General features: G+C 34.6%; 2 protein-coding genes and 1 long non-coding RNA gene across 3 annotated transcripts in view; all 3 read right to left on the bottom strand.

Annotated features, from left to right (window-relative positions):
* The window catches only part of DIP-kappa (Dpr-interacting protein kappa), a 135,811-nt gene that overhangs the window by 111,562 nt on the left and 11,925 nt on the right, over positions 1-12,324 (bottom strand). The window lies entirely within an intron of this gene.
* Positions 4,439-6,542, bottom strand: LOC135438921 (putative autophagy-related protein 11). Its single transcript, XM_064697481.1, has 3 exons — positions 6,192-6,542; positions 4,557-6,134; positions 4,439-4,465 (listed from the first exon to the last, which is right to left on the bottom strand). The coding sequence occupies exons 1-3, from the start codon at positions 6,282-6,284 to the stop codon at positions 4,439-4,441; spliced, it is 1,698 nt and encodes a 565-aa protein (XP_064553551.1). The 5' UTR covers positions 6,285-6,542.
* On the bottom strand, positions 7,771-9,219 carry LOC135439035 (uncharacterized). The gene is made up of 2 exons (XR_010437972.1): positions 9,043-9,219; positions 7,771-8,981 (listed from the first exon to the last, which is right to left on the bottom strand). It is a non-coding gene; the product is annotated as an uncharacterized LOC135439035 (long non-coding RNA).

The raw sequence follows: 12,324 nt of genomic DNA, 5'->3' as shown, positions 1-12,324 counted from the left end.
ATTGCATTTTTTTTTTTAACAAATAAAATGGTCCCCAAATTCCAACAACTATTATTGTTTAGTTCATAGAAACATTTTAAATATTTATAAGCAATATAAAATAATTAATAAATTGATTCAAGCAATTAATATTTTCTGCTTAACTAAGTTTGTAATATTTTATTAAGTTGTATAGAAAAAATCCCCAAAAATCAAAAAAGCATTCGAATGCATTTTTTTTTTATACTTATCGACACATTTAATATAAAGATCCGTAAATTATTTACATCAGGTTATTTACCGCAGGACAACAAATCCTGCAGCGTTAACCTATTAGTTAAATGCAGATCTTTTCATACCTGACATGAGCTACCCTCAAAAGGGCTTTGTTTTGCGTTTAGGCATTCGACATGGCTTTATTCAATAATTTAACCATCCAGAAGCGTCGTTCACTCGAATTCTATGTAAATTTGTTTGCTTTTTGCACTTCCCACCCCAGCACAGCAGCCCTTCAGGTTCATGGCTCTAGGTGGCAAAGCAGCATCTCTTTCTATCTCTCTCTCTCTCTCTCTCTCTCTCTCTCTCTCTGATTTAAATGCTAAAGTGCACGATTATCATTTCGATTTTGTATAAATAGGGCATGAATTATTCATGGCCACTTTACTTATGCACCATCAAAGCGACTTAGACGGTTCCATTTCCATATCCATCTGGCCCTAAAGTAGACATATGGCAATATGATGAAGTTGGCTTATTGACTTTAAGCCATAGATGAAATACTATTTGTGGCTTGCAATCACACAAGTTGTTAGATCGTGCAGTTTTGATAAAGTCAAGTTCACAAATTCAAGTAATTTCCTGTTGTAGAACTTTTTGCACAAGTTGTGACAATTGTTATTTCAACACACTCACACACACACACAGATATATATATATATATAGTTTATATTGAGTGAGATAAACACAAATTACTGTCGATTTCATTTTACGCCTTGAGCAAAGAAACTTTACTATGCCGCGCAGCATGCCAAGCAAAATCGGCGGCGCCCATTGTCAACTGCTTGCGCGGAGTCCTGGAGTCTGTTGTCCCGTGTCCTGAGTCCTGGCATCATCCTCAATGTCGTCGTTGTCTGAAATTCGATAAGACGACAGATAGACACGCAGAAAGACGTCGCTGAAACCTGGAAGCAATTTGCGCATAAACGTTCAGCACGATAAAATTTGCAGTTCTGTTTATTTTTCTGACAGATGCTGGGGAAACAGCAGCAGCATTGAAAACTCTGCTTGGAAAACTCTGTTTTCATCTGCTATGCGAAGTTTTGATTCGAATTAAATTTACGATTTGTTTCAGTGGCTGCGATATGCTTAAAGCAATTCCCGCGCACAGTGCGCGTTTTATTTGTCAGAAAAGCTGCTTTGGTTGGGCTTTAAGCAGAAGAACTTAGTTTGTCCTTAAACCGAATGGATTCTTTGCTATCATTATTTTAAATATTTTTAAGTTTAATATATTATTAGCTTGGTGTATATATATCAAAGCCGAAAACAAGTTTTAAATCGAATCGGTTTGAACCAGGAATTTCACTTATTTAAAACCAAGCTTAAGCAGAACCCGTTTGATAAAGAAATGTCGAATCTAAACTTGATCCGAAGCATATATTTAAAAAAAAAGGTCTTAGCTTAAACAATACAACTAACGTTGGAAGGACTTGCAGTCATGGCACTAATACAACACGGCATATTTATAGACTCATGAAATAGAAGCAGTCCTAAAATTTAGAGATAGTAAGTTTTTAAGAAAATACGAAATCCAAAATGCGGCAGCGCTGCTTCATCCACCTGCGCCACAGTTTTAGAAAGATAATGTTATATAACTTCTATATGTGTTGTCTGATCTTGGTTTCATATTAAATCCAAATCACAAGCCTCTAGCTTTAAAAATACGTTCTTAAATTTTGGGAAGAATCGGTTAAGGGATTTAAAATGTAATATATTTATACTGTGCCTATATACCAAACTTGATGAGCGACTGTGACGAGCTAGTTTTGCATATGATATAGGAATATATATATGTATATATATATATATATATATATATTCCCATATCATATGCAAAACTTATATATATATATATATATATATTCAATTACAACTATAAAGCTTTTGTAGTTCCGAGAATGAAGCGTTTAGGCAGATGGACAGACGGGCATGACTACGCTGACTCAGCTCCTGATTAAGAATAAATATACTTTTTCGTACAAAAAAGTGGCGTTATATTATAGCTTATTTAATATAAATAAAAATAATAACTGAGTATTCACCAATTAAAAACAAAAAACAAACCAATTAAACAAATTTCAATTCGATTAAATCTTGTTAATAGAATTTGTTAAAAGTAATTTGGAACTGATCTGATTTGAAGGACATTAAACAATGCCAGGACTTCAATCACAGTCCCAAACAATTACAGGATAAGGCAGCAAATTGAGGTTGGCTGGTAGCAGTCATTAGCCAAAACTGTCAATAACATTGTCCGAAAACAAATGTCAAACAAACATGGCCATAATGATAAATCAATAACAAAGAATGTAATGTTGCATTCAGCTTTTTTGTATGCTTTGGCGGAATGTTGCAAACCTAAATTAAATAACAATACGGGCTAAATTGCCATTGCAAATTTGTTACACTAGCCGGAAGCATACGGATAAAATACATGGCGCTTGGCAGTGTATGGGTGCGGGTGGAGGCTCTGGCACTCTGGCAGAAGGTAGCTAAAATTGCAGCAAATCACATAACTAAAACGCATTTGGTTGTCAACTAGGCTGGCTGCCAAATGAAAATTATAATTGATGCGATATTAATACGCGTACCGTATCATTGTCCCCGGATTCCCGATCATTCCAACCAGCAGCATCCATCCCCTATTCCCATAGACAGGCAGCTGATGTTGAGATTGATGTGTTGCATTCGCGGAAAAAGGCTTAGCAACAGGCTTGCTTCTCCTGCCCTTTCCACCCAACTGACTTTGATGGCATGCGTCATTAATGTCAGCCATGGTGTTGTACACACACTGACACACAGACAGATACACACGCACAGCCACAGCCACAGCCACGCACAACAAAACGTTCACAATTGTCATCAGCCTTGCTTTGGCTTTTTGCCGGCTGGCTCCTGGTCAGTGTAGCCACCATGGAGCTGCCACTCCCTGCGACAGCTCGGCTCTGCGGGCGTTGCGGTAATTAGATGAATGTGCCATAAATCATTTTCTAAATCATTTGTTGCCAGTTGCCCGTTGCCCGTTGCATTGGGTCCTGATAGCCACAGTTCTGTGCTGCTTTCACTTTTGTGCTATGTTCTGTTGGACATTTTTGCTTGAATTTGTGTTCAGCCAGCTGGCATTTTATTTTAATACTCTCGTAGAGGGTATTATAAATCTATCATAAGTCTAGAAGGAAGAAGTTTGTGAATATCCTCTCTTTCCTGTGCTTTAATATTTTTCGGGAAATTTGTTCGGTTTCATTTAAATCATAAAATGGTAAAGTGATTTTACTTAAATGTATGTAGCTGGCAGCAGGAAGCATATCCTGAGTCGGATTTAAAAGTCGAGTCAATTTTTTCTGTACTTTCTAGTCTCTGCAAAATTTATTAAAAAAATTTAAATTATTTATTATCTTTGGCGCAAAATATATTCCCGATAGTTCATTCGATTTATAATAAAATTGTATTGCTAGTAATCGAAAAGGGAACTTTTATATGCAATTTTCAAAGTCTCTTTCGCTTAATCATGATTTGTACAAACGACAAACGTCCTTCTTCTTTCCAGGTATACCAATTGATTCCATGATCTAAAGAACTACTTTCATCTCTATATACGCCATTCAGATTACTAGAAAAGTTGAGAGCATAACTAAAAGCGATGTATATTTATAGTACGCGTATCCTCACCAGAGATAACATTTCTTGAACCACCAACCGGACGACCATACAACAGCACAATTGAACTCAGAGAGATCATTTTCTCGATCAATCGTAGAGAACTTCATGCCATTATGATGTATCAGTGCATCGCCAGCAGTGCCAGTATATTTTCCTAACGATTTAATTTTAAATGATTCACTCTCATCGCCTATACTAAAATTATCATAACGAGCGAATCTAGTTTGGTTTTCAAAGTTCTGTAGATATATAAAGAGCTCATGTGTATGGCTTCTGGTAAGCAGGTGCAGGTTTTTGAGCCCCAAAAAGAACTCTCCTTGCGGATTTCCGAATCCTTGACGATATTCCCTCCACGTCTGATTAAAGTTAACTGTGCCATCTTTACGCCTCTGGACAACGATCCAATTCAATCCAGCCAACATTGAATCGCAAAGCACTGAACAGGTTCTTTTTTCGTGTTCGATAAGCGCATCTTTAGAGTCTATCAGAGTATTTTGGGCTTTAACTTTAGTTTTTAGATTGTTTATGTTTTCTTGCTTAGTTTGCAATTCTTTGATATCAGCGTTCTTGTTTTCGATAAGTCCATTTTTCGCGGCTAACAGATCATTGCATAATGTTAATGAATGATTTTGAGCATCAACCGTAGCTTGAAGATTGTCTTGAATGGTCTTGGTTATGTTCTCTTGCTTAGTTTGCAATTCTTTGATATCAGCGTTCTTGTTTTCGATAAGCGCATCTTTCTCGGCTAACTGACCTTTGCATGATGTTAATGAATGATTTTGAGCATCAACCTTAGCTTGAAAATTGTGTTGAACTACTTGCATGGTCTTGGTTATGTTCTCTTGCTTAGTTTGCAATTCTTTGATATCCGCGTTCTTGCATTCGATAAGCGCATCTTTCGTGGCTAACAGATCATTGCATAATGTTAATGAATGATTTTGAGCATCAACTTTAGCTTGAAGATTGTCTTGAATGGTCTTGGTTATGTTCTCTTGCTTAGTTTGCAATTCTTTGATATCAGCGTTCTTGCATTCGATAAGCGCATCTTTCGTGGCTAACAGATCATTGCATAATGTTAATGAATGATTTTGAGCATCAACTTTAGCTTGAAGATTGTCTTGAATGGTCTTGGTTATGTTCTCTTGCTTAGTTTGCAATTCTTTGATATAAGAATTCTTGTTTTCGATAAGCGCATCTTTCTCGGCTAACTGACCTTTGCATGATGTTAATGAATGATTTTGAGCATCAACCTTAGCTTGAAAATTGTGTTGAACTACTTGCATGGTCTTGGTTATGTTCTCTTGCTTAGTTTGCAATTCTTTGATATCCGCGTTCTTGCATTCGATAAGCGCATCTTTCGTGGCTAACAGATCATTGCATAATGTTAATGAATGATTTTGAGCATCAACTTTAGCTTGAAGATTGTCTTGAATGGTCTTGGTTATGTTCTCTTGCTTAGTTTGCAATTCTTTGATATAAGAATTCTTGTTTTCGATAAGCGCATCTTTCTCGGCTAACTGACCTTTGCATGATGTTAATGAATGATTTTGATCATCAACCTTAGCTTGAAAATTGTGTTGAACTACTTGCATGGTCTTGGTTATGTTCTCTTGCTTAGTTTGCAATTCTTTGATATCAGCGTTCTTGCATTCGATAAGCGCATCTTTCGTGGCTAACAGATCATTGCATAATGTTAATGAATGATTTTGAGCATCAACTTTAGCTTGAAGATTGTCTTGAATGGTCTTGGTTATGTTCTCTTGCTTAGTTTGCAATTCTTTGATATAAGAATTCTTGTTTTCGATAAGCGCATCTTTCTCGGCTAACTGACCTTTGCATGATGTTAATGAATGATTTTGAGCATCAACCTTAGCTTGAAAATTGTGTTGAACTACTTGCATGGTCTTGGTTATGTTCTCTTGCTTAGTTTGCAATTCTTTGATATCAGCGTTCTTGTATTCGATAAGCGCATCTTTCGTGGCTAACAGATCATTGCATAATGTTAATGAATGATTTTGAGCATCAAGTTTAGCTTGCAGAATGGCTTGGTCTGCTTGGATGCTTTTGATTATGATCTCTTGTTGTTGAACTTTCGCCAGTAATTTTGTAAACTCTTGTTCTTTTAAGTACGCGTCAGATGCGTGTTGTAGGAGAGGTTTAACCACACGGTAACAATAGGTTTCACACCTCTTATCCAACTCCTTATCAGCGGCACAACTCTGAAACATAATATTCAATAATTCACTCAAAACTTACAGCTAATTTGCTTTGCTGACCAAGTTTTTAGCTGGAACACTGCCACAACAAATTTGCACCAGTGCGTAAATAAACAAGATTAAGAATTTCACATTTAATTTTATTGAAAACATCGCAGAATTCACAGCTTGTTTCGCCGAGCTAACTTTTATGAATTGTAGATTGATTGCACATCTATTGCATTTTATAACTTTGCAATTTACAGAATATATACTTATTACTGATAGAGAGTCTACGCCGCAAACAAAAAGAAGCAACGTTTGGTGTTATCAACTGCACAATTTACGGTCCAATTATTGTACCCTTGCAGAGGGTATTATAATTTTGTCGTGAAATGTGTGACGCATAGAAGGAGACATCTCCGACCCCATAAAGTACATATATCCATGATCAGTATCAACAGTTTTAAAGCTATCTTTATGAAATTTTGCAGAAGTGCCACTTTCTGTTGAACGCAGTAGATATGTCAAAACCAGCTGGATCGGACCTCTATATGATATAGCTGTCATAGGATCTATCGGTCGAAAAGTAGGTTCTTGTATGAAAAACATTTTTGTTTATCAAGATATCTTAACCAAGCTCGGCATTTATTAGTTTTACTAAGCTCCTCATATATATGCAAAATCCTATCAACATCGGAATACTATATCATCTAGCTGCCATAGGATGGATTGTATGGAAAACTTTTTTCTTTTTCAAGATATCTTAACCATACTCGGCATTAACTACTTTTCCTGTGCTTCTTAGATACGTGCAATGCACTATGAGCATTATGAAAAGGTTAGGTCTGCAAGGGTATTAACTCTTCGGCGTGCCGAAGATAGCCCTTCTTCCTCGTTTTGAACATATTATTGTTAAGAGGGAAAGGGAGAGAAGAACTGAATCATTCTAGACGATCTGGCAGTCTGCCACATCCAGATGACGTTAATAATACAAATAATAAATGTTTAAAATAAAAAAAATAATTAAATAAAACAAATACTAGTAAAACTAACTGATTAAAGCATTTAATATTATAAATTAACCCAGCGCTTTAAAACAATATGCATAAAATATATATAAGAAAATATAGTAAAAAATTATGAATATATGATAATTATGTTTTGCTCTGATAACAACTATATTTTAATTAGAAGAAACAAAATTTATATGAAAAAATAAACATAATATTTTCAAAATCATGAATATTTCCTAATAAATAAAGTGACTCGAAATAAACGTATAAAAAGTATTTCATATTAAAAGAAAAATTGTTCAAAGTATGAAAAATGAATTTCATATTTTGGTTCTGATTTGAAATATATTTTAAAGAGTAATAAAAATTATAAATTTACAGATAATAAATTGATTGTACCATACATATGAAAATTATTATTGAATTAGGTATTTCATACTGGATAAGAACCAGGAAGCATTAATAATTTGATCTTGACATTTTCGATAAGCGCATCTTTCTTGGCTAACTGACCTTTGCATGATGTTAATGAATGATTTTGAGCATCAACCTTAGCTTGAAGATTGACTTGATCTACTTGCATGGTCTTGGTTATGTTCTCTTGCTTAGTTTGCAATTCTTTTATATAAGAATTCTTGTATTCGATAAGCGCATCTTTCGTGGCTAACAGATCATTGCATAATGTTAATGAATGATTTTGAACATCAACCGTAGCTTGAAGATTTATTTGATCTACTTGCATGGTCTTAGTTATGTTCTCGTGCCTAGTTTGCAATTCTATGATATCAGCATTCTTGTATTCGATAAGCGCAACTTTCGTGGCTAACAGATCATTGCATAATGTTAATGAATGATTTTGAACATCAACCGTAACTTGAAGATTTATTTGATCTACTTGCATGGTCTTAGTTATGTTCTCGTGCCTAGTTTGCAATTCTATGATATCAGCATTCTTGTATTCGATAAGCGCATCTTTCTCGGCTAACTGACCTTTGCATGATGTTGATGAATGATTTTGAGCATCAACCTTAGCTTGAAGATTGACGTGATCTACTTGCATGGTCTTGGTTATGTTCTCTTGCTTAGTTTGCAATTTTTTGATATTATAATTCCTGTTTTTGATAACCGCATCTTTCACGGCTAACTGACCTTTGCATGATGTTAATGAATGATTTTGAGCATCAACCTTAGCTTGAAGATTGCCTTGATCTACTTGCATGATCTTGGTTATGTTCTCTTGCTTAGTTTGCAATTCTTTGATATAAGAATTCTTGTTTTCGATAAGCGCATCTTTCTCGGCTAACTGACCTTGGCATGATGTTAATGAATTATTTTGAGTATCAACTTTAGCTGGAAAATTGTGTTGAACTACTTGCATGGTCTTGGTTATGTTCTCTTGCTTAGTTTGCAATTCTTGGATATAAGAATTCTTGTATTCGATAAGCGCATCTTTCGTGGCTAACAGATCATTGCATAATGTTAATGAATGATTTTGAGCATCAACTTTATCTTGAAGATTGTCTTGAACTACTTGCATGGTGTTGGTTATGTTCTCTTGCTTAGTTTGCAATTCTTTGATATAAGAATTCTTGTTTTCGATAAGCGCATCTTTCTCGGCTAACTGACCTTGGCATGATGTTAATGAATGATTTTGAGCATCAAGTTTAGCTTGCAGAATGGCTTGGTCTGCTTGGATGCTTTTGATTATGATCTCTTGTTGTTGAACTTTCGCCAGTAATTTTGTAAACTCTTGTTCTTTTAAGTACACGTCAGATGCGTGTTGTAGGAGAGGTTTAGCCACACGGTAACAATAGGTTTCACACTGCCTGTCCAACTCCTTATCAGCGGCACAACTCTGAAACATAATATTCAATAATTCACTCAAAACTGATTTACAGCTAATTTGCTTTGCTGACCAAGTTTTTAGCTGGAACACTGCCACAACAAATTTGCACCAGTGCGTAAATAAACAAGATTAAGAATTTCACATTTAATTTTATTGAATACATCGCAGAATTCACAGCTTGTTTCGCCGAGCTAACTTTTATGAATTGTAGATTGATTGCACATCTATTGCATTTTATAACTTTGCAATTTACAGAATATATACTTATTACTGATAGAGAGTCTGTGACGCACACATACAGAAGCAACGTTTTGTTATCAACTGCACAATTTACGGTCCATTTATTTTAAATAAGAGAGAAGAGCTGATTCATTCTAGACGATCAAAAAAATTTAAATGAAAAAATAAACATAATATTTTTTAAAATCATGTAATTCCTAATAAATAAAGTGATTCGAAATAAAAGTACAACAAGTGTTTCATATTAATAGAAAATTGTTCAAAGTATGAAAACTGAATTTCATAATTTGGTTCTGATTTGAAATTCATTTGAAGGAGTAATAAAAATTATAAATTTACAGATAATAAATAATTTTATTATAAATGTGAACAGTTTTATTGATTTAGGTATTTCAAAATAAGTAGAATAAATAATTCATTTAATTTAAGATAAGTAGTTTAAAATTATAAAAATGCGTTTATATATTTAATTTAATAGATAAAAGTGTAATAAAAAGTGCAATGGAAAATAAATAAATTATAACAACATCTTAAATATTTATTTACAAATAAATATAAGTGAAATGGTTAAAAATGATGAAAAATGTATTATACTTTTTTTTTTGGTTTAACTTAAATTAAAAATATATTTTTAGGAGTTATCAAATTCTGAAATCAGAAAGCAATTAAGTTAATGTCGAGTGAGCTGCTGCAAAACAGTATATGGTATGTTACAGCTCAGCAGAGGGGCTTATAACAACAATAACAATAACAAAGACAACAGAGACCACAACAAGCATGTAACTCATTATGCAAGTCACAGCAAGGAACAGCGCAAGGATCAAACTCATGAGGCGCAGGGCAATGCTGGACAACTCTGTTTGCTAACTAAAACGCATATTCCAATGAGCCACGCCCCCCAGTAGCAAGCAACTCAGAACGCAAACACACACCCTCAAATAAACCAACAATGGCACAGGGGTTGGGATGGGGGTGGCAAGTGGTGCAGCAGCAGCAGGAGCAGCAGGAGCAGCAATAGCTGTTAATTGTGTACAACAAGGAAGAAATTGCAGTGAAAACAAAATGAACTGTGGCAGGGAATGTCAAAGGAGATAACAGGACAACAACAAAGGTGGGCGTGACCGGGCGAAAGTTTAGCTATAAACAAGTATGAATGCTCTAGTCGGAAATACCCAACTAACAGATACCCTGAACCCAATTACCAGCTGCCTTACTAGCATGCTTCCTGCTTCTAGCTTTCTTCTATACATGCCCCACACCATATATGGTATATGCATTCTGGAATAACTTCGATGTTTGTGGGCCCGATCCCTATGAAATATTGAATAAGGACAAAAGAAAGTGTGTCAATACAGAAAGAAGGACCTACATTGGGATTTTGACAGTTTTTAAAACTATTGATATACTCTCAATATCGGTATTATTTAATTCTAATATTTAAACTATGCTTAAAATATCAATTTATATAGGAATATATTGGCAATAAATACATATACTTATTACTGATAGAGAGTCTGTGACGCACACATACAGAAGCAACGTTTTGTTATCAACTGCACAATTTACGGTCCATTTATTTTAAATAAGAGAGAAGAGCTGATTCATTCTAGACGATCTTTCTTTCTTCTGCCTGACACATTCATTGGCGCAAAAACATTATACTCTTATAACCCATTTTTAGTGCGTTCAGGGCATAAATACGGCGAGACAACAGATACAACAGATACGTGAAAGCGGATGCCAAGTTGACCATGTGCCATGTGCCCTGGACTTGGCTTAGTGCTTATGGCAACTGCATTTTAAGTGCTAAAAGTCGACGCTGTCAGCTAATCGCAATGGCGCCAAGTTAAGCGGCTTAGATACATATAGAAATATATGCATGCACATGTATAAATATATGTATATGTGTATATAAACTGTGCCATGGTTGTATCTTAAAGATACACAAGCACACAACATTCCACGGTAGAGCACTGTGCATAAGGTATGAAATATTGGTGCCACATGTTAATTAAGTTGCATGCCACAACAAAGGACAACAGCTAGTTGGACTTTTGGCTATAGCTTTGGCATGTTTTATGCAGATTTATGGAGCGCCAAAGGGCGTCTGCAGCTACAGCAGAACTTTTGCCACACGCAGCCAATTCAATTGTTGCTGTTGTTGTTAGGTCGCCGACACACATACACACACAGACACTCCCACGCATACACACACACAAATTATTAATAGTTGCAAAGACTAAAACACTCGTACTTGCCACATTGTGTGACGCATATATAGATATATTTTTGGTCTGTCTTAAACTAAGATAACATATAATTATAACTTCTTTAGCTTTAATTGTAATTTATGCTATTGCCGCAGGCCTTTGTGATTTATTGCCCAACAACTGCAACTCACACTGACACTCAAAAGTATCACAGTATCAGGTGAGAAAGTATTTATGTATATTAAGCTATCGGGTTACAATTAATTTAAGTGTCTCTTATCCAATATACATACATATTTGCCTTGAAATTATTTCGCTAGAGCTCAAAGACTTTGCTGTAATTTATTATTATATTTTAGAGTTCAAAATATTTGATGCATATTTTAGTATTAGTGCGCTGAGCTATAATTAAATTCCTGAATTTAATAGAACTTACAAAATATACGTTGTCGCATGAAGGTATTTAAATTAAATTAATTAAGTAAATTCTTGACACAGGATTCTGCTATTATATTGCTAGGAAATCAAACAATTAACCATAATTTCAAATAATTGATGGAGGAATTGCTGTATTCAAAACCACCTTAAGTTAATTTGATTTAAATGTATTCTAACTAAAACATGTTCAAATTAAAATACTATATCATTAAATTAATATTCAAAGAAACATTTCAAAGCTAAGACCAAATCTGCATTTGTATATTTTTGCTTTAGCTATAATACGAATTATTATATTTGGGCGTTTTTTTTTAAATTTCTAAAACCGTATGTCTGATTTGATAATGTTATCCTCAATAATTATTTAAATTAGAACATTTTAGTGAAGCCAACATATTCCATTTGTAATGTATCAATTGTCAGAGACAGACGACTATATTATTTAGTAAAAGCTACCAGCTGGA

Source organism: Drosophila montana, unplaced genomic scaffold, assembly GCF_035044405.1.
Source record: "Drosophila montana isolate Dmon_TW-CO22-7 unplaced genomic scaffold, ASM3504440v1 contig_402_1, whole genome shotgun sequence".
Classification (NCBI taxonomy): Eukaryota; Metazoa; Arthropoda; class Insecta; order Diptera; family Drosophilidae; genus Drosophila; species Drosophila montana.
This window is presented reverse-complemented; position numbering and strand designations above follow the sequence as displayed.